This window comes from Larus michahellis, chromosome 1 (assembly GCF_964199755.1).
Source record: "Larus michahellis chromosome 1, bLarMic1.1, whole genome shotgun sequence".
Taxonomy (NCBI): Eukaryota; Metazoa; Chordata; class Aves; order Charadriiformes; family Laridae; genus Larus; species Larus michahellis.
The window spans coordinates 212,807,730-212,833,593 of NC_133896.1; the positions used below are offsets into that span (position 1 = coordinate 212,807,730).

At 57.7% G+C, this 25,864-nt stretch overlaps 1 protein-coding gene across 2 annotated transcripts in view; it reads left to right on the plus strand.

Moving 5' to 3' along the window:
- Positions 1 to 25,864, plus strand: part of DCHS1 (dachsous cadherin-related 1) — a 78,330-nt gene that overhangs the window by 39,825 nt on the left and 12,641 nt on the right. For both annotated transcript variants that reach the window (XM_074571611.1, XM_074571618.1), the window contains exons 3-15: positions 8,817 to 9,005; positions 9,118 to 9,349; positions 10,397 to 10,633; positions 11,015 to 12,034; positions 12,242 to 12,429; positions 17,241 to 17,337; positions 17,513 to 17,670; positions 19,733 to 20,567; positions 20,870 to 21,109; positions 21,563 to 21,688; positions 21,986 to 22,195; positions 24,401 to 25,264; positions 25,741 to 25,854. In XM_074571611.1, coding sequence (XP_074427712.1) covers positions 8,817 to 9,005; positions 9,118 to 9,349; positions 10,397 to 10,633; positions 11,015 to 12,034; positions 12,242 to 12,429; positions 17,241 to 17,337; positions 17,513 to 17,670; positions 19,733 to 20,567; positions 20,870 to 21,109; positions 21,563 to 21,688; positions 21,986 to 22,195; positions 24,401 to 25,264; positions 25,741 to 25,854 — 4,510 coding nt within the window. The remainder of the gene's footprint in view (positions 1 to 8,816; positions 9,006 to 9,117; positions 9,350 to 10,396; positions 10,634 to 11,014; positions 12,035 to 12,241; positions 12,430 to 17,240; positions 17,338 to 17,512; positions 17,671 to 19,732; positions 20,568 to 20,869; positions 21,110 to 21,562; positions 21,689 to 21,985; positions 22,196 to 24,400; positions 25,265 to 25,740; positions 25,855 to 25,864) is intronic.

The following is a 25,864-nucleotide window of genomic DNA, read 5'->3' on the forward strand; positions in this document are numbered from 1 at the left end:
AACACCCAAGGCAGAAGTTCGGGAGGTGCCAGAGATGGGCCCAGGCTTAGTGCAGGGGGCCAGTGAAGCCAAGGCAGGGCAGCAGGAGAGAAGCAGCCTGCAGGCAAGGTTAGGGGAACAGAGAACGGGCACGTGAACGTGTGTACGCTCCGCTCGCTGACTCTAGTGAGTGGAGGCTTTGTAGGACATCATGTGTGGAATCACTGCTGTTTGCAGCATCTGGGAGTGTCACTGCATGTTTATGTGTCTGGGAGATGTAGATTATGTTGGAAAGACCTGGGAATCCGTACTGTTGTTGTTGTTCCCCACTGGATGTCAGCGTGCTGTGACCCCTGCTGTGGGCTATGAACAGAGGTGGGGGCAGCTGCAGAGCCGCATGGTCCTGCATTTTGGTCACAACAACCCCAAGCAACGCCAGGGGCTTGGGGAAGAGTGGCTGGAAAGCTGCCCCGCAGAAAAGGACCTGGGGGTGCTGGTGGCCGGCCAGCTTAACATGAGCCAGCAGCGTGCCCAGGTGGCCAAGAAGGCCAACAGCATTCTGGCTTGTATTAGGAATAGCGTGGCCAGCAGGAGTAGGGAAGTGACCGTGCCTCTGTACTCGGCACTGGTGAGGCCTCACCTGGAGTACTGTGTTCAGTTCTGGGCCCCTCCATACAAGAGGGACATTGAAGTGCTGGAGCGTGTCCAGAGGAGAGCTACCAGGCTGGTGAGGGGTCTGGAGACCAGGTCATATGAGGAGAGGCTGAGGGAGCTGGGCATGTTTAGCTTGGAGAAGAGGAGGCTGAGGGGAGACCTCATTGCCCTCCACAAGTCCCTGAAAGGAGGTTGGAGAGAGGTGGGTGTTGGCCTCTTCTCCCAGGTGAATAATGACAGGACCAGAGGAAAGGGTCTGAAGCTGCGGCAGGGGAGGTTTAGATTAGATATTGGGAAGAATTACTTCACTGAAAGAGTGGTCAGGCACTGGAACGACCTGCCCGGGGAGGTGATTGAGTCACCATCCCTAGAGGTGTTTAAGAAACGTCCAGATGTGGCACTTCAGGGCATGCTCTAGTGGCAGAGATTGTAGGTTGTTGGGTTGGACTCGATGATCTCAAAGGTCCTTTCCAACCACAAAGATTCTGTGATTCTGTGATTCTATGATCTGCATGTGGAGGGCTGCTGGGCTGCTGCATGCCTTTGCCTTGGTGCAAGGCTCCTGCCCTCTTGTAGGGACATGGATATCTGAGGAAAACCCAACTAGTCCTGCAGCCTATAAGATTAACAGGGATTTGGGGACTGCGTGGCTGGAGCCCTCCCAAATGCCTTGCATTTGCCCAGCCCCACGGGCACAGGAAAGGAGGGCATGGGTTCAGAGGAAGAGTTGTGAACTACCTGTGTGTGACTGGGAGAAGAGGACAGGGAGCGTCTCTCGCTGGGACAGCTGGATTTGCTGCAGCAAATCCAGGGCTGGTGCTGAGCGTGCAATGGTTGTGAGTCCTGAGAATGGGGTGCAGTCCAGCCCCCAAGCGTGTCAGCTGCTTCCCCTCCCTGATTGGTACCTCGTTTTGTAACCTTAACGAGCATGCACTCTGTGCCTGCGCTGGGTCATTGCTGAAGATGGTCGGCAGGAGAGGTCCCTGGGCTGGTCCCCGTGGTGCTCCACTTGGCACCTGCCTCCAGGCGGAGCACAGCTCATGAACCGCCACCCTCTGAGTCCAACCCTCCAACATGGTTTTGACCCACCGGATTGTCCAGCCCTCCAAACCATAACATCCTGCCTTAGATATGAGGATTGTGGAAGAAGGCGTCAAAATCTTCTTAAAGTCAAGATGATTGTCATCCACAGCTGTCATCCCTTCAACCTCAGATCCCATCATTGTGTCACAGAAAGAAAACAGGACAGTCAATCCGTGCTGGCTCTTACCCTCCCAAGCTCCTCCATGTGTCCAAAAACATGCTCCAAGAGGACTCGCTCCATGATTCTCCCAGGGACCAGAGTGTGGCTGACAAGAGCATAGATCCTCAGCTCATCCTTTTGGGCTTTTTTGAGGGTGGAGTGCCACACTTGCTTTCCTCCACTTGTCAGGGATCTCCCCTGATCTCCACCACATTTGAAAGGGCAGCCCTGCTGGTCCATTTCTGTCAGCATCCATTGATGCAGGCTCTTCAGCTTCACTTGAAGAACTTGATGAAGAAGGATGAAGAAATCCTGACTCAATCGTCATCCCTGTCTGGTAGCTCTCTGAACCCTTTCAAAACGCACGGAAGCCTGGGAGACCTTGTTGGTGAAGACTGAGGTAAAGGAGGCATTGAGTGTCTCAGTCTTATCTGTGTCTGCTGTCACTAAATCACCCGCTGCATTCAGAAATGGGCCCTTATTGAGCCTTCTACTACCAATGTAATGGTAGAGGCTCTTCTTAGCACCCTCAGTTCTCCTTGCAAGTCTCAACCCCACTTGAACTTTGATTTTCCTGACACCATCCCTACATGCCTGGGCAATGGTTATCATTTCCTCCTTCGTAGCTTGCCTCTGCATCCACCTCCCATATGCTGCTTTTTTGTGTCCCTGCTTAGCCAAGGTCATCTGCTGATACGTCTCCTTGTTTTCCTGAGTACTGGGATGGGCTGTTCTTGTGCCTGAAGTACGCTGTGCTGAAGGCCTTCCAGCTTTCCTGAGCTCCCTTGGCCTTCAGAGCTGTCTCCCATGGGATCCCTCCCACCTACCAGTCCCCTGCGCAAGCTAAAGTCTTGCTTGAAGTCCAGGGTCTGCGCTCTGCTACTCTCCTTCCTCATTCCCTTTAGGATCCCAAACACCTCATGGTAGCTACAGCCAAGCTACCACTGTTTACCACATCCGCAGTCGGTTCTCCCTTGCTAGCGAACAGAAAATCCAGCTGTGTGTCACCCCTGCTTGGCCTTGGAACTGGAAATACTGTGTGAGACCCAGGGTCTGTGATCCAGAGGCTTCCCTCAGGTACTGCTGCCTCCTTGGCAATTCCAGCTCAGGGATTTCCCGGCGCAGCATTGATGTCCTTGCATTTAAAGCCTTTAGTGGATTTTTCTCTGTAAACGTGGGGAGTTGCTTTCTGAATCTGTACAGTTCGACATCCCTGTGCCCTGCAGCGAGGTGTTCCACATTTTTACATTTTTGTTGAGCCCTGCGCTGCTGGAGAGCACGCGGCTCCGGCTGGACCGGGGCACGGCCAGCAGACCCTGGCGGGTTGAGACTGTGCGCGCTGCCCTGCGAGGGGAAGGGCAGACGTGAAGAGAGATCGAGGGCCTCAAGCCCAGGCTGTGCTCCCCAGCCCGTGGCCTGGTGCTGGCTCCGCGCAGCCACAGCAGAACCGCGGGGCACCGCGGCGTGGCCAGGGGGATAGCCTGGGCTTTGGGGGAAGCTGGCAATACAGGGAGGCGATGGAGGTGTCATGGGGGTGACGAGAGAAAAGCGACAGTCCTAGTGCCCGTGTGAGCATCTCTATGGGGCCCGGGATGGGATGGAACTGTGTGGGGCACAAGAGGCGGGGGGGGATGGGGCGTGCTGTGGGACATGGGAGAGGTGTAGCCCGTTGCAGGCCGGACCTGGCCGTGGCTAGCACGGTGCGCAGCGCTGGGGGACGCCAGTGCTGCCCTGGGCTGGGCGGGCTCCGCGTGAGGCTGTGCAAAGGCTGGGCTATCCCAGGAGCGTGCTGTACGCGGAATGAGAGGACAAGGCATGGAGGCAGAGTAACGCTCCATGTGCTGCGCACAGCTGCAGCAGGTTCCAGAGAAATACCACGCTTGCAGCCAAGCACACCTTAACAAGGCCGAAAGGCAGGCGGGAGCACTGGCCCTGCGCTGCTCGGAAAGCCTGGCCGCATTCTGGGCTCGAGCACGATGCTCTGCAGGCCCCTGAGTCTCGGTCAAGACCAAGGAGCTGGTTGCTGTCAGAAACACATCCCATATGCAATAGCGGGATGCATTCATGCAGCCGTTATCTCCTGACGGCAAAGGATTTCCCTTTGCAGAATGGGGTCCTCCAGGGTAGAACAGGAAACCTACTCTGACCATGCAGCTGGTTTATCCAGGAAGGGGATGGGTTGTCTGGTCCACCCACCAATACCAATACCCAGATGGTTTCTGAGATTAACCACCCCTTAGTCTTACAAGGGCAGAATCAGACTCAGGGGTAGCAGCAGTGATTAGAAGTAGGTCCTCAACAGAGAACGTAATGAACCATAGAAACAATGCACTATGTCTTCCTTCTCACTGCTGATCTGGCTGCGCCTGTGACTGGGAACATCTGGACTCTTGAAGTCAGTGCTCCAGGGTCACCACACTCCCTGCCTCATGGGGCGCTTCTGGAGTCCCAGCATGGGGAGAGAGTGCTGGGCTGCTGTCCGACGACATGGCACAGAACGTTTTCACCCGATGGGGGAAGTCTCCCTGCACTTCTGCTTTGTGAACCCACAGAATCACAGAATGGTATGGTTGGAAGGGACCTCTGGAGGTCATCCAGACCAACCCCCTGCCAGAGCAGGGTCACCCAGAGCAGGTTGCACGGGAACGTGTCCAGGCGAGTTTGGAATGTCTCCAGAGACGGAGACTCCACCACCTCTCTGGGCAGCCTGTGCCAGGGCTCTGCCACCCTCACAGCAAAGAAGTTCCTCCTCATGACCTCTCTCGACCTGCTGGCCACACACTTCTTGATGCCCACCAGGATGCCATTGGCCTTCTTGGCCACAAGGGCACATTGCTGGCCCATGGTCATCCTGTTGCCCACCAGGACTCCCAGGTCTCTTTCCACAGAGCTGCTCTCCAGCAGGTCAGCCCCCAACCTGGACTGGTGCAGGGGGTCATTCCTCCCCAGGTGCCGCACCCTACGCTTGCCCTTATTGAATTTCATAAGGTTCCTCTCTGCCCAACTCTCCAACCTGTCCGGGTCTCTCTGTATGGCGGCACAGCCTTCTGGTGTGTCAGCCACCCGCCCCCCCAGCTTTGTGTCATCAGCAAACTTGCTGAGGGTGCACTCTATCCCTTCGTCCAGGTCATTGATGAATATATTGAAGAGGACTGGACCCAGCACTGACCCCTGGGGAACACCACTCGTCACTGACCTCCAACGAGACTCTTTGCCCCTAACCCCTCTGTTCTTGGCACGTGGTGCTGCAGCTGCACCTACTGCAGTCTTGGGCAGAACCACAGCGTGCACTTTGCCTCTGCACATTGTGCCTGGTGTATCCGTGGTGATCCTGCGAGCTTGTGCAGATGTCCTGTGCAGATGAGGTGACCCCATAGCTTTGTCCACATTCCGTATCTGCATGCTGACCCTGCAGGCTCATGCAGGTGTATTGTTCCCAGCTGCAGCCTTCTCCTTCTCTTCTCTTTCTTCTGTCACGTAGCTCCTCCTGATTCCCAGGAGGGCACAGCCAGTCTTGGTCCTGAAGGATGTTCAAGGAAGTCAGAGGTGAAGGTTCCGTAGGGACTCCATTCAGGCTCAGCACTGTGACTTCTGCTCCCACGTATTCAAGCAGCAGGCCTTGCCCAGCCCCGACTGGGGTGTTTCCTGGGCTGTCCCACAGACAGCTTGACCGCATTTCCCTCTTATTTCTCAGGCAAACATCAGGAGCCTCACAAGTAAGCTACAGTAAAACCAGCTGTTGATCCAAGAACTGGGGTGGGCGCTAAGTACAGAGCCCGGGGCTGCCCTGCATTAGCTTTTAGCAAAGTTCCTAGAAAAATATCCAGACTTGGTTTAAAAATTTCCAGGAGTGGTGAATTCACCACAGGCCTTGATGAGCGCTTTTGGTGGTTAATTATCCTCAGAGCTAAAAATGTGCCCCACGTCCCAGCCTCTGTGTGCTCTGCAGCCTGCAGCCGTGGGTCCCAGCTACCCGTACGATCTAGACCGTGGTGTCTGCCATACCTAATGGCTGATCCAGCCCTGTGCTGCCTCTCAGAGGAGTCCCCAGGAGGCGTCACCCCAGCCGCAGATGGGATCTGCGCTGCCTTCGGGGCTGTGTCGGGCCCTGCTGAGCGTGGGCTGCCCACAGGCGTGTGGCCACCATGCCACTGAACGCACAACAGGGCGTCAGCGGTCCCCAGGCACTGCCTGCCTGCGGGCAAGAGGGCTCGGGCTCCCTCTCCGCAGCGTGGCAGAGACGCTGAGCAAACCGCCCAACCCCACACTGAGCTGGCACAGTCAGCTGCTCCTTCAGGAGTTTTGTTGTTCCTGTGGTTTTTCTCTGGGCACTCGTTTAGCACCACCCCTCCAAGTGAAACTAGGACAGACACAAGTCTCCGGTCGTGGTCGCACCGGTGCTGGTGCGGCAGTGACATGAGCTCTCCTGGACCCGGTGTGGGCTTGGGCCGTCAGGGTTTGCGTTAGGCTGTTGGTCCACAGAGAGTCCCACAGCAGGATGGGGAGGTGGAGTGCCGGACACATGCGAATGGGGAATTTTTCTGAGGATGCCTTGCCCTGGCTCTACAGCTGGGTTTGCCTCCGATACCAGACTGGTGGCTCCGTGAGGCTCTTGCAGGGAGATGGCTCTGGGTACCAGGGAGCAGCCAGGGAGATGGTGCTGTACTGCATAATAGTAAGAGCTTGTCTGTTCCTCCCCCGTTCCCAAAATCTGACCCAGCTTCTGTGGCCAAAAGCTGGATTTCCAGAGAGCTTCCCCTGGCGAGATCTATCTTAGGACGGCGGCTGTCAGAGGGTGGTTATGGTGGGGAAGCAAAGCTGCTCTGGAAGCACCACAGCCCTTGGCCCCGGCAGCCTAAGGAAAATACCATACTCCGCTGCAGAGCTCGTTGCTGTACAGCGTGCAGCTGACATGCATTTTAGAGCACTTCCTGAGTGATAAGCCTTTTTTGAAAGAAAGAAGTTATCAATTTGCCACGCAGTGCCCATTCCAGTCAGTGTGGCAGCTTATCAGTTTCGGGTGCCTTTCCGTCTGCAGCGCTAGAGAACGCTACCAGCTAAAACCCAGGCAGGGCACACAACTCGAGTGTGTTGGTACAGGGCTGTCGCCACAGTAATACCATCCATCACGGAGCTGGACGACAGGTAACCTGAGTACAGGGGGGTCTCAGCAGCGTCAGTGAGGACAGATTGCGACTCTCAAACGAGCAGCTCCGCAGCGAAGGGAGCTGGGGCAGGCGGGAGGGGGGGTGTTGAGCCCGGGGCCGCGGGTGGTGTGGGGGGAGGCAGGTGGGTCCGATTTCCCAAAGTGCTTTCTTGTGGGGGCTGCTGTCATGGCACCTGTGGCTCTGAGCGCTCTGCAGCTGGAGCAGGGGAGGGGGATCCTGTTTCACAGCGCGTCTTCTGGCAGCTGCTCGCAGGAGCAAACGCTCTGTACGGGGAGCACGGTGCTCGCCGTAGAGGTGCTCTCGGGCTTCTCCCCTCAGGCACCCCCTTCGACCGCAGGCGGCAGGGCGGGAGAGCTGAGGGGGTGCCGCAGGCGCTGCGGGCCCTCTCTGGAGGCCATGCGTCGCTGGGCAGGAGAGCGGGTGGGCGAGGGGCTCTCTCCGGTGCTGCCTCCCCCCCGCGGGGTGCAGAGCGTACGGTCTGCGGGGAGGGAGGTCCTACCTCTACCCGCTTTATCCTTTCTTCCCCGGCCCAAGCCGTTCCCCGTGCTCTCCCTTGTTGCTCCTCCGCCTCTGGCGATGGGGCGAGTGGTTCAGGTTAGGGGCCCTGCCCAAAGGAAAGAGCTGTTTGCAGCCCCCAGCTGGGCCCTTTCCTTGGCGCGCGCGCGGCGTTCCTGCGCTCCTCGCTCACGGGAGCCGAGGCCCCAGCGCTGCTGCTGGGAGGAGCTGTGGCTGACGAGGCCTGAACTCCACTTCACCCGGGCCTGGCCCAGCTGCCTCCCTCCTGGCTCCGTCCTCCAGCTTTGTTCTCTGCGCGCAGCTCCCAGCTGGTGGATGGGCCATGGGCAGCGGCGCTGGGGTCAGGGGGAAGGGGCTGTTTTCTGCTGACCTGAGCTCTGCGAGGAGGAACCGGGGCCTCCTCCTGCCGTGTCCGTAACTGCTGGTGCAATCCACGTGCCCTGGGCTCCGGCGGGCCCCGGCTGTCACAGGGCAGTGCCGCCCTCAGGCTGTTGGGCACAGAGCTCTGAGAGCAGGACAGAGCCGGGGTCATGGTGGAAAGGGGGCTGGGTTTTTTTCCTGTCTTGCCTTAAGCACCTTTGCAGAAAAGAAAGAGCAGAGGGGCAGGGCAGCCGCTGCGAAAGCAGGAGTTGCCCCTGGCTGGCCAAGCAAGCTGGGTGCGATGGGGATGCTCGGCTGCCAGATCCCTGGCATCTGTGTGAGGTTTGGCCTTTCTGCAGCCCCTCTCCCCATGGCCTTTCCCTTTGCTACGGCAAGTCTGTTCACCAGGGTCACGGATGTCGCCCCAGGGGTGCAAGAAGGGAGATATCACCCGAAACAAGGCACCTCAGGGGGTGCAGGGACCCCCGGCAGCGCTGTAGGTAGAAAGCGTGGTGCAGCTCTTGCGAGTCTGCAGTGCTGTGCTCCCCCAACTCTCTGTCCCCTCGCGGGGACCGGGCCAGCGTGGGCTGATCCTGGGGTCCCGCACAGCTGCCTGCAGCACTGGCCAGGGCGCTGGCTGCAGCCAGTGGGCCCTGGGAGGCCCTGTGCTCTTGCAGGGAGGGCTGCAGGGAAAGCGGTGGCTTGCCTGGGACAAAAATCGCCGGGTTGAGGTGGTAACTGTCTGCTTCGCTACAGCCAGCTTTGAGGACAGCGCAGTGGTTGTGGGCCACGGGGCAGAGGGCGGCACTGGGTTGTGGTGGTGGTGGTGGGCTGGGTCTGGCTGGTGGTCTTCTCTGTGATGCTGGCCCTGCTCATGTAGTGCCTTCCCTCTCCAGGTGACAGCCACAGATGCAGACAGTGGCACATTTGGCTCCCTTTCCTACTCCATTGGTTCTGGCATCGGCAGTGTTGTCCCCACGCAGTTCAGCATCGACAAGCACTCGGGGCAGCTGTGCACCGTGCAGCCTCTGGACCGTGATGAGGGCACGTCCGCCTATGATTTCACCATCACTGCTGTTGACGGGGTGAGTGCTGGGAGGCTGTGGGGATACGATGCTGCTGACGCAGCACCGTGCAGGGGATATTGTTGTCCTCGCCCCTGCTCTTTGCGCCATCTCTAATCTGAGCCTTTCACAGGGTGGCCTGAACTCCATGGTGTATGTGAAGGTTTTTCTGGAGGACATAAATGACAACCGGCCAGTGTTTTACCCGCTGGAGTATGCTGCCAGCATCAGCACACAGAGCATGCCAGGTACAGCTGTGCTGCGTGTTACTGCCCACGACAAGGACGAGGGTCTGAACGGGAGAGTGACCTACCGCATTGTCCTGGGAAACTCACCCCCTCTCTTCTCCCTCAACAAGGACACAGGTGAGCGAGAGCTCAGGGGGCAGCTGGGTAGGCGGCAGTCGGAGCAGTGGGATGCAGGCAGGTGTAAAAGCCAGCCTGAGGGTCGCTGCTTGGCCATCGCAGCAGAGCAGTCTGCCACCAGAATATGTTTGTTCCTCTCCCTGCCACGTCTTCCCTGCCTCGGCTTCTCGAGCCTCTGTCAGCCCCTTCCCACTTGTTTCTGCTCCCTGCTCTGTTCCTCATTTGTCCCGTCTTCCTACCTCTCCCTCGTTTCCCATCGCTGACTCACTGCACCTTTCCCCCCACATGCCGCTTGCTTTACCCCATCTGGCTGTGTCCTGCTTAGTTTCTTGTCCCTGTCCAGTTCCCTCCCCGCCCCCTGCTCAGTTTACTCTCCTCCCCTGTAACTCTGTCCCACCTTTCTCGTTAGCTGCATCTTGCTCTGCCTTGCTTTGGCCGCCAAAGCCAGAGCAGTTTCTTCTGGGGAGGTGAGTGCATGGGTGTGTGGTGCCAGGGGCTCTCAGCAGGACGGGAAGGTGTCCTGTGCTGAGCACAGGCATCTGGGTCTCTCCACAGTGGTCCCCAAGTTCCCAGAATGTGACCGGGATGAGACATGCCTACCAGCCATCCTAATGCAGCGACACCTCCTTTGTAGGGCCTATTGAGGATGGTCCTTCGGTTCTATGTCTCCTCCAAGAGCCTCCCCACAGCCTTGATCCCACCTGCTGTGTCATGACCCCCACCCTGTGCCCCACATTGGAAGCCCTATTCCCTCCTTTTCCTCTCCCAAGATCTGCGGTCTGACTCGTTATCCCTGACCACTGCTTAGCTCAGGCGAGTGGCGGGGCGTGGGCCTAAGGTTGAGAAAGGAGGATCTGGGGGGGCTTTCCCAGGAGGATTCGTCTTCTTTACTCCAGTTCTTCCATGGCAAGCTCCCCCCTGGAATGCACGTTGTTTGCTGCCCACTCAGATCTTTCTTTTCAAGCTTATGGTTTGGCCTGTTCCCTTGCTGCCGGATGACAGGCAGGGCTGCAGGCGTAAAGCCCTCTGAGCTGCTTTCTTCCTTAGGTGTCATCTCCCTCTCATGGTCCCTGAGTGGTAAAGCCAACACCCTGGTGCAGCTGGTGATCTCTGCACAAGACGGTGGGGGCCTACAGGCACAGCCAAATGCCCGGGTGAACATCAGCGTCGTGGAGGGCACAGTCTCCCCCCCTGTCTTTGAGCAAGCTCAGTACTTCTTCACAGTGCCTGAGGACGTGCTGCAGGGTGCCAGCGTGGGGGCTGTCCGGGCCCAGAACCCTCCAGGTACGGGCTTGTCCCTTTTGTATGCAGTCACTTTCCCTGTCCCTGCATCGTCTGGAAGGTCCAGTACCACGCTTCCTCACAGAGCATCCCTGTTCTGGGAGCTCCACGCACGCACAGAGGCACGCGCATCAGAATGCGGACCCGTGCGGTTGTCGCCCAACTCAGTGCATGCTCTCACATGTGTACTTACACACGTGTGTACACTCACACTTGTGCAACGTGCATCTGTGCATACCTGCACATGCACCGGTGCTACTGTCCACCTTCCGACCGGACTGTGCCGCAGCCAGCGCTGCCCAGCCCTGCTGCTGTCTGTAGGGGGCTGAGGAGGTGAGCCGGGTACGCAAATCATCGCTCCTGCCTTCATTTCCTTGTCCACAGGTCATGCGGATGACATCTTTTATTCCATCTCCTCGGGGGATCCTCATGGCTACTTTTCTATCGACTCTGCCTCCGGGCAGCTCCGCACCAGCCTGCCTCTCGATCATGAGTCCCAGGCGGTTCTCATTCTGGATGTCCAGGCCCGAAGTGGTTCACCTCCTGCCTACAGCAACACACGCGTGAAAATCTCTGTCTCAGATGTGAATGACAACGTTCCGGTGTTCCCAGCCCCCTCCGACTCCATTCTGCTGCCAGAGGCCACAGAACCTGGGACTACAGTGTACACTTTGCAGGCCGAGGACCGTGACAGCGGTGCCAACGGTCAGGTGAATTTTGAGCTGGCATCAGGAGGTGATGGCACCTTCAGTGTGGACCGCTCCTCGGGGGCGGTGCGACTGATCGGGGCCCTGCAGTATGAAGCCAGCGCAGCCTACAGGCTGGCCATTGTGGCTCGAGACAGCGGCGTTCCCCAGCTCAGCTCCACGTTCACGTTGCTGGTGCATGTGCAAGCCGAGCACGACAATGGGCCCATCTTCGACACGCTCACCTACCGCGTGGAGGTGCAGGAAGGTGTCCCTGTCTCCACCCGCTTCCTGCAGGTGCGGGCCCTGGCACGCGATGCAGAATCTGTGACCCTTACCTACCACTTGCGTGCAGACGGGGACGCTGCCAGCTTTGGCATCATGCCCGAGAGTGGCTGGCTGTATGTGAAGAGCGCACTGGACCGGGAGACGCGGGACCTGTACGTGCTCACAGTGCTGGCCTCGGCAGGAGGCAGTGGTGCAGGGGGGGAAGCCCGGAAGACAGGCACCAGCACTGTACGGATCAGCATCACCGACGAGAATGACAACAGCCCCCGGCTGAGTGAGGAGCGTTACTTCTTCACTGTTCCCGAGAACCAGGCTCCTGGTAGCAGTGTGGGAAGGGTGATGGCGAGTGACCGGGATGCTGGGCAGAACAGCCGGCTCACCTACCGCCTGCTCCAGCATGATCCCAACTTCCTCATCCACGCGCAGACAGGTGAGAGACTTCCTTGCTTCCTAGGCTGGGGCTGGCTGGGGAGAAAGCCCAGGGCAGGTCAAAAGTGACGCGGGCCAGGCCAATGCCGCAACAGAATGTTCGTCTGCCTACCCCTGCAACGCTGGGCTCCCCAGCAACATTCCTGAGCACAGGCTCTTCTCTAAAGTGGCTTTCGGGCTGAGCTGTGTCCCCACTTCTCCCTCACAGGGGAGCTCAGCACCAAGCATAGCCTGGACCGGGAGCAGCAGTCCAGCTACCAGCTCTTGGTGATCGTGCAGGATGGGGGAGCACCACCCCGCAGTGCCACAGGAACCATCTATGTGACTGTGCTGGACGAGAATGACAACGCTCCGGCTTTCCTCCACGTGGCCAGCGGTCAGGAGCTGCCCGTGCAGGTAGGGGCAGCAGGCTGGAGCCCTGGCGAGGCAGGGCTGTGGTAGCCACTGGGTGCAGGGGGAAAGGGAGTGGGCAGGGGCACCCAGGAGAATTTCGGGGTGGGAGATAAGCAGGCAGAGGTTGCATCCATGCAGCAGCCAGGGCAGGCTGGTAAATCTGATTGATCTGGAAGGGTGGGCATGTCCTTGGCAATCTCTGTGCCCAGAGCAGGTGAGGACTGCAGAGGGCTCTGGGGCCGGTAGGACTGACCAGCAGGCAGAAGCTCTTGGCTCACACGTGCCTCCAAGGAGGGAAGGAGAAAGGGAGCCCTAAACCTGACCCAGCAGAGCCAGGGGTATAACACTTGGGAGCGGGGAGGCAGGGGGTGCCGTTGACTTCTAGGTCTCAGGACTTTTGGTACAGCCACTCGGCTTTCTGGGAGGTCAAGAAAGCCCTGCCCAGATGGACTTTGCACTCACGAGGGGTTTCTGAGAATCTGCTGTGGTCCCAGCCCAGCTTCCCCTCTCAGCGCTGTGTGGTGTCAGCCATCACCCGGGTGCTCAGGGTGCTGGAGAGCGAGTCACGTCTGTGCTGCTCAACAGAGTGGGCAAGGAGCAGCCCTCCACCCCCAGCTGGCTGCGTTCTGCTCTGCGGCGGCCCTGTGGGGTGGCACGTGTGGCCAGGGCTCGCTGGAGCCAGCCGAGCGGCACTGGATGGGCAATCGAGGCGCCGTCCTCCTCTCCTGCAGCTGAAAGGATGTGGTTGCTCTGCACGCGGCTGCGCTTCGGGCAGTGTGCTCCAAGCCCCTTGCATTGTGCCATCGCGTCACGGTGATGCGATCACAACCTTTCTCTGTCGCAAGTCCCGCCTGAGCCGCGCACCAGAGGCAGGTCAGAGCAGGCAGGGCTGTATCGGCAGGTCACTGCTGCGCCTGGGTGGCCGTTGTGGTTTGCGCTGGACTGGCCGTCAGCACCTGCCCCTGGGGACACTCTGCAACTCCAGTCAGGCCTTCCCTGTTCATTACTTTTCCCCTTCCCGTTCCAGGTCGCGGCCATCCCTTTCCCAGCCGCCTTCCTGCGTGCGCAGCTGGCGCGCTCTGCTTGCAGAACTGTCTGGCAAGGCTTGGCCTGGGTGAAGGCATCTCTCAGGGCCTGGTGGAGGCAGAGGAAGGCAAAGTTAGTCCGAGGAAGGCTCTGGCCCTTCAGTCATTCCCACAGGCCAGGGACCAGCCGGCCGTGGCGTTGTTGAGACTGCGGCTGGACGGGCTCTGCGAAACGGCATTGCTCCCTCTGTGTCCGCAGCCTGCTGAGTGTCCGGTCTCCTCTCTCGGGGACACCCGCAACACGCTCGCACAGCAGGCTCTGCGGCTGATGCCGGTCTTCGGGGGCATGAAATGCTGGGAGCGTCCTGCTGGAGCTCGGGAGGTTTCTTCTCAGGCAAAGGTAGCACAAAAGCGTACGCATCCCTCAGAGCAAGGATGGGACAGGTTGAGAGTCCTAAAGGCAGGCAAATGCTGTGACAGTTTTGAATGAAATACATATTTGGGCACTTTGGTGTGAAGCTCTCCTGCTAGAAATGCTGGTAGAGAAGGATGAGGCACAGGAAGGGGCCACTGTTAATCATGATCTCGGCATAGAAGAAAGGCTTGAAAGGAAAAGTAAAAACTGAATGACAAATGCAAAGCTCAGTGATTTATTGCAGACTTGCTCGGTGAAGTATTCACATCAATGTTCGTTAGACAAAGCAGAGGGAGATATTTATGTCAGCACCTCGCTTTGGGCGTCAGCTGGAGGGGCGTCTCCCATGGAGGGTTGCGAGATGAGATTGTCGAGCACAGTGCGACACGCTGGCAGGAACGGGCGGCATTGACGCAGGACCTGCAGCAGTGATGGATCCTCCCAGGGACTGGTCACTGGGAAAGGGAGAGGGAGCAAAGGGAGGGAAGAAGCGGCCTGTGTTCACAGAGGAGGGACGTCACTGGTGGGTGCCGAGGACTGGTGCCGGTATCTGGGCTATTTAGCGTATTCCTATATCCTCCAGAAGGGGTGATCGTTGATGTTACTCGTATATTTATGTAGTAATGAAGGTGAGGGCTCCCTGTGAAGACCTGTAGAAGGATCTTGGTTTACTCTTCAATTAGGAAAGAAGACAGGAGATGAAATTCACGGTTGCTAACTGGAAAGGATGCACATGGCAAAAAGAAATCTGAATTTCACTTACACGGCGGTGGGCTCTGGCTCGGCTACTTCAGTTTAGGGAGAAGATGGGGGCATCGCTGTGAATGCTTTGTGAAAATGTCAGCTCAGGGCTCAGCCGAAGTCAAAAAGGCAAATCGAATGCTAAGTGTTACTAGAAAAGGAACAGAGAACGAAAGAAAACATCATTACCCTACGTCTCAAATTCTGCACACTCCCTGCCCTGCCTCCTTTCCACTAAATGAGCAGTAGTGCTAGAAAAGGTCCAGAAAAGGATGTTAATGTGATCTCCAGTAGATAATGGTTTCCATGCAGAAAGAAAAGACTCAAACGTTTTTTGGCATGGGAAGAAACTGCAGGAATATAACAGAGGTGTGCGGTGAATGGCACAGAGAAAGTCAGGGGCAAATTAGAAGTTGCTTTTTTCACGATACCAGACCTAGGCAGCTTCGTAAGAAATGACCGGGCAGCAGGTTTAAAATAAACAAAGGCAGTACTTTTTCATGCAGAACGTAATTAAATTGTGAAATCATTGCCAAAAGTTGCATGGGTTCAAAATTAGATGAATTCATGGAAAGAAAAAGAATCCATCAAAGGCTATTGAACAAAAATATGATCTGTGGCTCAGGAAGTGACTTAGCCACAGACTGCTGGAAGCTGGGAGGGTTTCACAGGAGGATTATTCCATACGTACCCTATTTCTTGCATCTTCTCTGTATATCCACTGCCGTGAGATGGCTCTCTGATCTTTGGACCAAGCTGGTATTTGCAGCAGCCTCCTTGGAGGGTGGACGTCTGACCGGGACAAGCCTGCCTGGTAGCAGTTTTACTAAGGCTGAGGTTTTTGCAGAGGCAAGGCCACTTCTGTTGCTCTTTATTCCTCTGTTTGTGCATCTGAAATGGCATTTGTACATGGAGCCCGTGCGGACGCTGCTCATTTAACTCCTCTGCTGAGTCGCCGCTTGCCTCGGATGGAGTTGGATTCCTCGTGGAAGAGGAGTGTGACCACGCACGCGAAGCAGGAGCCCCTCGTGTCCCGGCTGAGGGCAGATAGGGACAGCATGGGGGGCAGGCCCTGCCCCAGCCGTTACAGAGGAGAGGTTGGAAGGGGCTTCCTAAGCATGGCCCCACTCAGAGGTGTCCACGCAGACGCTCCTTTTCATAAGCAGCCAAGCTATATTTAGAAGGTCTTCTGCCTCCATCACTGCTGTGAAATGCTGTTCCAGATTCCTTGATCTGGTAGTTAGAAACCATCTCTTAATTTCCAGCCTAAACTAATTTCTGACCACTTTATAGTCATTTGTTCTTGTGCCAATATTGTGTTTTTGCTTAAATAGCTCTTCTCTCTCCTTGGAATTTCCCTCCCCTCTCCCCAGTGTTTACAGAGCGCAGTCACATCACTGCTTGGCCTGGCTAAACAAGTCCAGCTCCTCTGCTCTCCCCTCCCTGAGCGCCACCAGCCTGGTGCCAGCAGCTTGTGCAACAGCATTAACGCTTGCCTCCTCTCAGGAGCTTGCAGCCTCTTTCCTTGGATTCTTGCTCTGATTCCTCTTGCCTTTTTCATGAATGCATTAAAGTGGTACCACACAGAGATCACCTAGCACAGCTGGACCTGTGGGGACGATTTGTGCTGTGGGATGTGCCGATAGGATGCGAATTTGAGGTCTGTAACCTCAGGATATGAATTTGAGGTCTGCTGGTGTGGAAGGGAGCGTAGAGCCCGTGCCAAGCGGGGCTCTACCGGTGAGGTGTGGGGAGGTGCAAGGAGCGTGTGCTGGAGGAGAGACGGCTCTGCCAGCAGGGATGGGTTGTTTGCTGAGGGTGCTCCCAAGGACTGACGGGTGTTGAGGGACAGTGGTGGGGATGTGTCCGGTTCCATAACTGTCCGGGAGAGGTGCTTGCATGCAATGCTGCTCCCTGGGGTCTCTGTCAGGAAGCTGGTAACTCGCCTCAGAATGTGGGCTTAGTTGAGCACGTGCGTAATTCACGTCTCGATGGTACCGTGATGCGCTGGCATAAAATGGTGGTCTTAAGTGCCTACGGACAGGCAGTCAGCGGTGCTAACTGGGAACAAAAAGAGAAGGGAAAAGCCCCTAAGAGTCCAGGTGTCCAAGGCGGGGAAGAACTGCCAGCTGCATTTCCAGGGATCGCAAACCTCCTTGGGCTGGCTGGTGGGAACTGAGGAAATCACCTTCTATGGCCAGGGTGACTGGCCGCCGAGCCTGCCAGTGCTCACGCCTGTGCATTTGCAGCTGCCGGGGTCTGTTGGGGGGCAGAGAGAACCAGGACTGCGTGGAGCCCTGGATTTTCCCAGCTGTGGAGGCTTTGGGTGTAACATGGGAGGACAGTGTCCTCCCATCGCCCTGCAGCAGCATACCCCGGCGCTGCTAAGCTGGTTGTCAGACAGGGCAGAACGGAGGAGAGCCACCAAGGCAGAAACTCCCTTTGCCAGCTTTGCTGTGGACTTCTCCGTGTTGTCCAGCTTCAGACACAGCGCGTCAGTCTTGCCGGGGTGTCTGTGCCTTGGGTGGGGGGCGGGACTGGTGTAAAAAGGTGCAGATCCTATGCCCAGGGGGTTGTGGGGTGGTCTGAAGGGTGCCCTGTGCCTCTCAGCTGCTCCCTGGGCTGTGCTGCAGGTGCTGGAAGAGAAGCCATCGGGACTTCTAGTCGCCTCCCTGCAAGCCAAGGACCCCGACGAGGGTGAGAATGGGACCATCATCTACTCGCTGATAGGTATGAGCTGCAGAACTAATTGATGCTGCTCTCTGCCTCGCGGCCATCACCCTTGTGGGCAGATGGCTGCCCGCTGCCCAAGCCCTGCCACACCAGGCTCCCTCCTCCATCCCATCCTGCCCCTGCCCTCCCTCCTCTCTGCCTCTCCCTCCAGCGTTTCACCTTCTTTCCGCAGGAGCCTGGGCAGAGCGTTTCACGCTGCACATGGCTACTGGAGAGTTGCGGACTGCCACAGTTCTACGCCGCTCTGATCGTGCCGAGTACATCTTCACCGTGACAGCCAGTGACCGGGGCACGGTGCCTCGCAGTACCTCAGCCATCATTCGCATTCAGGTATCCAGCACCCCAACTCCAATTGTCCCTGCACCGTCTACCCCTCTGTCACCTCTCGGAGGACACTGTGCAGCTACTTGGAAGCCTTATCACCCCACCTTATCACGCTCCACCACCTTCATCCCAGGGCACCCTCTGCCCCTGCTCAGCTGTTGATCCAGCCCTAAAATCTGTGTGGAGAGCCTGGGGTGGGAAGGGATGGGAAGGGATGGATGGGTCTATCTGCCACTGTGCGTGTTCTCGTTTGTAAAGTGGTCAACAGCATTAACAGTAAGCAGTTCTGTCTTTTCCAGACTGGGACAGCCAACTATGTCCTAGATATGCTGTTGCAGAGAAGACCTTAAGAGGTCCCCTGCACAGAGACATTAATTCTTCCCAGCATCTACTGAAAACAGTGTTCCGGACATGCAGGGTGTTCTTCACGTCTGTATAGCTTTGGCACTCACTGTCTGGTGTGTTGGCCCAGGCAGCCAAGTCCTTTCTCTGTTGTTGGTATTGAGCTTCCTTTTACAGCAGAGACTCCGGGTTCCCCCCGCTCAAGGCACTTTCACAGTACACCCTTTCGCATCTTCCTGTCCCTGTTCTTGCAGCTCCCGAAGCCATTTGACTCTCCTTGTTTGATGTTCTGCCGCTTCTCTGGGCTGGCAGTGCCCTCTAACATCGTCAGCGAGTTCGTAACGTGCTCAGCTTTCTTTTGCCCTTGCACCTATCAAAAGTAAATGTCAGCACCAAGAGCCATCTCTGCAAAGGCCTGCTAATCACTCTCCTCGAGCCAGTCGATCTTTTAGTCCTTTCCATCACACAGCCTTACTTACACTATGCCTTTCCCCAGTTTAATGGGTGATCTCCCGTGTTCTACTGCCTCAGAGCCCAGCTAAAACCCAGGCGAGTTAAGATACGCTGCGTTTCCTTTGTCCTTGAGGAGAGCGGCACTGTGTTAGCCTGGCACATCTGCCTTTAGCCGTTCCACAATCCGTTTTATAGCATTTCCTTTTTATGCTGTGTCTGTAACTCTTCTTGGCATTAAAGTCTTTCTACAGCCTTCAGAGTGGTGAGGCCAGGCTGGTTGTCCCTGAAGCACTTGTTTGCCTCCCTGTAACGCAGCTGTTTGCTTGACAGTCGCTAATTTTGATGCCTCTCGGAGCGGACAGTTTTGCTGTATCGCCTTTTTCCCCAGCTCCTTGACAGGAGCGCAGCGAGTTCTTCAACATATCTTCCCTTCAGATGACACTGTGGCTTTTCATGCATCCTCGCACCCATCCACAGGTGCACCTCATCCCCAAATGAAATTCAATATCTTTAATAAAAGTAGTAATAGTATTTATTTATCTTTGGGTCATACCGGGTCATCTTTCTTCTCTGGGCCTCTCATCCGGATGGGTGTTACCTCTCTTCTTGCCCACTCTTGCTTATGTTTTGCAGAATTGTTTTTTCTGGTGTCTGTTGCCTTTGCAGTATCTAACAATCACAGAATCACAGACTCACAGAATGGTTGAGGCAGGAAGGCACCTCTGGAGTCATCTTGTCCAACCACCCTGCTCAAGCAGGGCCACCCAGGGTCAGTTGCCCGGGACCACGTCCAGGTGGCTTTTGACTGTCTCCAAGGATGGAGACTCCACCAGCTCCCTGGGCAATCTGTGCCAGCGCTTGGTCACCCTCACAGTGAATAGTGTTTCCTGACGTTCGGAGGGAACCTCCTGTGTTTCAGCTTGTGCCCATTGCCTCTGGTCCTGGCACTGGGCACCACTGGGAAGAGCCTGGCTCCGTCCTCTTTGCTCCCTCCCTTCAGGTATTGATGTACTTTGATAAGATCCCCCCGAGCCTTCTCTGGCCAGTCAGCAGCTCTGTCTGTCCTTCCCTACCAGAGCTCCTCAAGTGAAGCTCGTCTTTCACCCTGTCAAACCCGTGCTTATTCTCAGGTTGCTGCTCATCTGTTAGGTCACAAGAGCTGGGACACCTGCTCTCTGCCGGCCCCATGTCCCCCCTCTGCGCTGGCTCCCCGGGAGTTCCTCCTGGCACCCGGCACCTGGCACGTGCCCCTCACTACTGCCTCTCCTCACAGGTGCTGCCGTCCTCCCGGGTGCTGCCACGGCCTGATGCCACTGTGCTGACCCTGCACCCTCTCGAGGGGGTGAAGCCGGGGTCTGTGATCGGCTCGGTGGCACCCCCGGATGCGCCTGCGCGAGGACAGCTGACCTACACAGTGGTAGGAGGTGGTGGGGATGGCACCTTTGTGGTTGACAGTGTGACAGGGGAGATTTACGCTGCTCGGGAGTTGGACTATGAAGCTGGGGCACGGCACGTGCTTCAGGTGAGTGCCGAGGACACGCAGCATGGCTACCCCTCCAGCCGACTGGTGCTGGTACACATCCACGTGCAGGACTGCAATGACCAGGCGCCCACCTTCCCTGAAGACCCCATCACCATTGTGGTGCCCGAGAATGCCCAGGCTGGCTCGTCCGTCTTCACCTTCCAGGCGCTGGACGGGGATGGTGTGGGTCCCAACAGCCAGGTGCGCTACGCCCTGCTGCACCAGGAGCCCCCCGAGGCCCCCTTCCAGCTTGACAGCCGCTCGGGGCTGCTGACCCTCCGCCACAGCCTCGACCGGGAGGCTGCTGCCTCCTTCCTCTTGGTGGTGGAGGCCACGGACCAGGCCCGCAACGTCAGCCAGCGCCGCTCGGCAGCTGTCACAGCCCGTGTGTTTGTGACTGATGAGAATGACAACGTGCCCGTGTTCCTCTCACCTGCTGCCGTCAGCGTCATGGAGGACCAGCCGACGGGGTTCGTGGCGCTGCACGTGGTGGCCCAGGACAACGATTTGGGAGAGAACGGGCGTGTGAGCTACTCGTTGCGAGCAGGCAACAGTGATGGCCGCTTCCACCTTAACCCCAGCACTGGTGAGGGCCCAGGAGGAGGCAGGGGGGGCGGCAGGGGCACGGGGAACGCGGGGGCTGAGGAGGGTGCAGGGGTACGTGGGGATGCAGCGTGTGCACAGGGGGAGGCTGGGGAACCTGGAGGAAGGAGACTTGTGGGGTGCGGAGAGGCCCGAGCGTAACGCCTGGTTGATCCTGCTGTCTCTGTTGAGACCTGGCTGTCCCTGGCTCACCCCAGCGCCTGCGGCCTCGCGATAGCTCTGTCCTGGGAACAGTCGGCCCCGGTGCTGCGTGGTCCCAGCTCACCGCTCTCCCTGTGTCTGCAGGCGCACTCTCCATCGTGCGGGCCCTCAACCGGGAGGAGGTGGTGCAGCACAACCTGACCGTGGTGGCCATGGATCACGGTTTCCCGCGCCGCTCCGCCACGCAGCTACTGTCTGTGCTGGTGCTGGATGTCAACGATGAAGCTCCCGCTTTTGAGAAACCTGAGTATGAAGCACACATCATGGAGAACTTACCAGCTGGCAGCCCTGTGCTGCAGGTGCTGGCCACGGACCGGGACCTGGGTGAGGATGCAGGGCGAGGGTGAGCTGCCCTGTTTGGTCAGGGGCCCTTCTGGAGATGCGGCACTCAGGACTGGGTGCACTCCGCTCCCTTCCACCTGCTTTGGAGAGCCTGGCTGAGCATGGAGGGAAGGGTCATCTCCTGGCCTGGAGAGGAGAGATAGGCTGAATCCTGGGAGAAGCTGAGAATGAGAACAGGGACTGTGATTCCCTCTGCTCCCCAAGGCAATGGCCTTTGTTCCTTGGAGGTTCCTCGGCCTGTCTTTCCCCTCCACAAGCTGGGCTGGGCTGGGACCTCCCTCCACCCCACATCTCTGCCCCAGCTTTACTTGCCGGGGAGTGAGATCATCCTCTCCCACAGCCTGCGTGACCCCTGGGTGGGAGGCGTGGGAGGAAGGAGGTGCAGGGCTCTGGGGTTGCTGCTGGGCTGCCCTCAAACTGTGTTCTTCCCTGCAGGTGCCAATGGGCAGGTGTCCTATGGGACTCTCTCGGGGGGGCCGTTCTCCATCCACCCACAGACGGGACTTATTGTCACCACACGTGCCCTGGACCGCGAGGAGCAGGAGCAGCACGTGCTGATGGGTAGGGCTGTGCTGGTGCATGAGAGGCTCCGCCGGCGGAGGGGTAGAGAGCAGAGGGGAGGCAGATGGGTGCTCCCCACTGCTGGAGTAGGGCAGTATCGCAGGGAGGGAGGGCACGGGAAGCGATGGGGGTCTGTGGGGCAGGCGGGGTGGTTGGGTGGTTTGAGCACGCAGGAACGCCAGCGATCCCATGCCTGGCTGCCCCTGCGATTGTCTGGGCGTTTGCGTGTGATGACAGCCCTGATGGTAGCTCCCAGTCCGCAGGGCAGCCTGCAGCGCTCTTGCTCTGTTCCTGCAGTCTATGCGCGGGATGGTGGCCTGCCCCCCAACCTCTCCAAGGCAACTGTGCGGATAACAGTAGGGGATGAGAATGACCACGCGCCACACCTAGAGAGTGAGTCCTGCTCTGTGGAGGTCCCCGAGAACCAGAGCCGCGTGGCACTCTACACCCTGCGGGCCACCGATCCTGACGGAGGCGAGAACGGGCGCCTGGAATACCGCGTGGCAGGTGAGGTGCACAGGGAGCTCTGTAGCTTCTTTCTCGGCGGCAGGTAAGCTCTGTTCACCCTGGGTTGCCCATGGCTCTGGGAAGCATCCGCCTGTGACAGTTCCTGTTCCACCCCAGTTCTCTCCTGCTCCAAACCACATGTAACTGCTGCCTTCTCAGCCCTCTAGTTTCTCTGCCCCCAGTAAAGAGCACCCCAAGATCTGGAGAGTCTGCATTTCCTCATTCCCCAGGCTCTTGTCTGGTTCCCCAGGCTTGGACTAGTTCCGTACCTCTCTTGGCCGCTCTGACCTGTTGAACGTACAGGTTGCGAAGTGAGATCTCCTTGCTGTTACACTGTGCATTGTCTGGGGGCTTCCTGTGACAGCGGCACTGGCCTGTGAGCTGTTTTGGAGGCAGTTCTTGCACAGACACACAGAGCTGGACCACGGAGGTTCAATCCCACTGGGGCCGTACAGAGAACAGCTCACTCTGCCCTCCCTGCCAGGCCGCACTGGGGTGGACTTCATGCTGTCACGGAATCACGGAATCACGGAATCTTCAGAGTTGGAAGGGACCTCTAGAGATCATCTAGTCCAACTCCCCTGCTAGAGCAGGATTGCCTAAAGCACATCCCTCAGGGCTGCATCCAGGCGGGTCTTGAAAATCTCCAGAGAAGGGGACTCCACAACCTCCCTGGGCAGCCTGTTCCAGTGCTCTCTCACCCTCACCGTGAAGAAGTTTTTCCGTGTATTTGAACGGAACTTCCTATGTTCCAGCTTGTGCCCATTGCCCCTCGTCCTGTCACTGGGAACCATTGAAAAGAGCCTGGCTCCATCCTCCTTAAACCCACCCTTTAGGTACTTGTAAACATTAATCAGGTCTCCCCTCAACCTTCTCTTCTCCAGGCTAAAGAGTCCCAGCTCTTTCAGCCTTTCCTCATAAGGGAGGTGCTCCAGTCCCATAATCATCTTGGTTGCCCTACGCTGGACTCGCTCCAGTAGTTCCCTGTCCCTCTTGAACTGGGGAGCCCAAAACTGGACACAATACTCCAGTTGTGGCCTCCCCAGTGCAGAGTAGAGGGGGAGAATGACCTCCCTCGACCTACTGGCCACAGTCTTCAATATGCAGCCCAGGATGCCATTGGCCTTCTTGGCGACAAGGGCGCACTGCTGGCTCATGGATAATTTGCTGTCTACCAGGACCCCCAGGTCCTTCTCCTCAGAGCTGCTTCCCAGCATGTCCGCCCCTAACCTATACTGGTGTTTGGCATTCTTCCTTCCCAGGTGCAGGACCCTACACTTGCCTTTGTTGAACCTCATTAGGTTCTTCTCTGCCCAGCTCCCCAGCCTGTCCAGGTCACGCTGGATGGCAGCACGGCCCTCTGGAGTGTCGGCCACCCCTCCCAGCTTGGTATCATCAGCGAACTTGCTGAGGATACACTCTGTCCCCTCATCTAGGTCATTAATGAATATATTGAACAAAATTGGTCCAAGTATTGACCCCTGAGGGACACCACTCGTTACAGGCCTCCAGCTGGACTCTGTGCCACTGATCACAACCCTCTGAGTTCTGTCACTCAGCCAGCTCTCGATCCACCTCACTGTCACCTCGTCTAGCCCATACTTCCTCAGCTTCCTAATGAGGATGTTATGGGAGACAGCGTCAAAAGCCTTGCTAAGGTCAAGGTAGATGACATCTACGGCTCTCCCCTCATCCAGCCAACCCGTTATAACATCATAGAAAGCTATCAGATTGGTCAGGCATGATTTACCCTTGGTAAATCCATGCTGACCACTTCCAATGACTTCCTGTTCCTCTATGTGTTTGGAGACGACATCCAGAATGAGTCACTCCATTACCTTCCCAGGGACAGAGGTGAGACTAACCAGCCTGTAGTTCCCTGGGTCCTCCTTCTTGCCTTTTTTGAAGATTGGAGTGATGTCAGCCTTCCTCCAGTCCTCAGGCACCTCTCCTGTTCCCCATGACTTTTCAAAGACAATGGAGAGTGGTCTAGCAATAACATCTGCCAGCTCTCTGAGCACTCGGGGGTGCATCCCGTCAGGGCCCATGGATTTATGAATGTCCAGCTTGGCCAAGTGGTCTCTGACCCGGTCCTCCTCAACTAAGGGAAAATCTTCCTCTGTCTTCTCTGGGCAGCATAGGGCAGGTCCTTCCTCGTGGCAGTTATAGTCACGCTGTCTTGTTATTCCCTCTCTTCTTTTCCAGATGGAGACCCTGGGCAGGATTTCAGCCTAGACCCAGTCTCCGGTGTCCTCTCCACTGCACGTGCCCTTGACCGGGAGCAAGTTGCTTCCTACAGCCTCACAGTGGTGGTGCAAGACCACGGCACCCCCCCACGCAGCGCCACCATGGCAGTGAACGTGAGGGTGTTGGACCTGAATGACAACGCACCTGGTTTTGCTCAAGCCTCGTATGTGGTAGAGGTGCCAGAGGACTTGCCTGTTGGCGCCCTGGTGCTGCAGCTGGTGGCTGAGGACCCTGATGAAGGCACCAATGGGCAGGTCTCTTACTACCTGGGCAATGAGTCACTTGGCATGTTCCAGGTCGAGCCGCAGAGCGGGCACATCAGAAGTGCCCAGGCGCTGGACCGGGAACGCCACCCCAGTTACAGCTTCCTGGCCAAGGCTGTGGATTCAGCACCGTGGGAGCCCAAGAGCGCGGCTGTGCGCGTCACTGTCACCGTGCGAGACGTCAATGACCATGCCCCTGCTTTCCTGCACAGCCCACTCACTGTCAACTTGTCCCGCCACACCCCGCTCAAGCAGGTCGTGGCCACCATGAGGGCAGAGGACAGGGATGCAGGTGCCAATGCCTCCATCCTGTATCGCCTCGCCACCCCCAACTCCGCCTTTGCGATCAACTCCTACACAGGGGACATCCAGCTGCTGCAGCCCCTGAGCTCGCTCAGCCAGCGCCAGCGGACGCTCTTCATCCTGGCCACAGACCTGGGGCAGCCGGCGCTCTCCTCTACCGGCGTGGTGGTGATCCATTTGCAGGAAGAGCCCTACCAGGGGCTGCGCTTCCCCCGGAGCACCAGTGATGTGGCCATACCAGAAAATGCTGCCCCAGGTATAAGCTGGGCAGAGTTGACCAGCAAGTGCTGGGATGAAATGGGACGGGACAGGAGGGAAAGTGGGTGCTGGGCTGGCAAAGCTGTGGGAACCTCAAACCAGGGAGCACGGCAGGGTCTTGGGAAGCCCCATTATGCTTTGGGTAGGCTGCGGGGTCTGACTGGTGCGCAGGCTGTTCAGGGTGGTAGCCCCTGTGGGTTTGCCTCAGGCTGTTCGGATCGCTGTAGGCAGTTACAGGTGCCCAGTGGCTCCTGGAAGGTCCCCGCGAGTCACAGTGAGATCACAGAGGGGCCATGGACAGGCCCCAGGAATCCTAGCTGCTCCCAACACAAAATTACCATTAGTCCTCTGGCAGCAGTGTCCTCGGGGAGCTGTGCTCCGGTGGTACAGCCTGTGCCGCCCCCACACGCCCACCCCCTCTGCCACCTGCCCCGAGACTCTGCTGCCCCTTCACGCTCTTCCGCTCTCTTCCAGGCACTGCTGTGGCAAACATCCAAGCTACCCACACGGGGGGCTCTTCTGGGCGCATCACCTACAGCATCGTCAGCGGCAACGAGAAGAATGCGTTCCTTATCCAGCCCAGTTCAGGTACAGCACC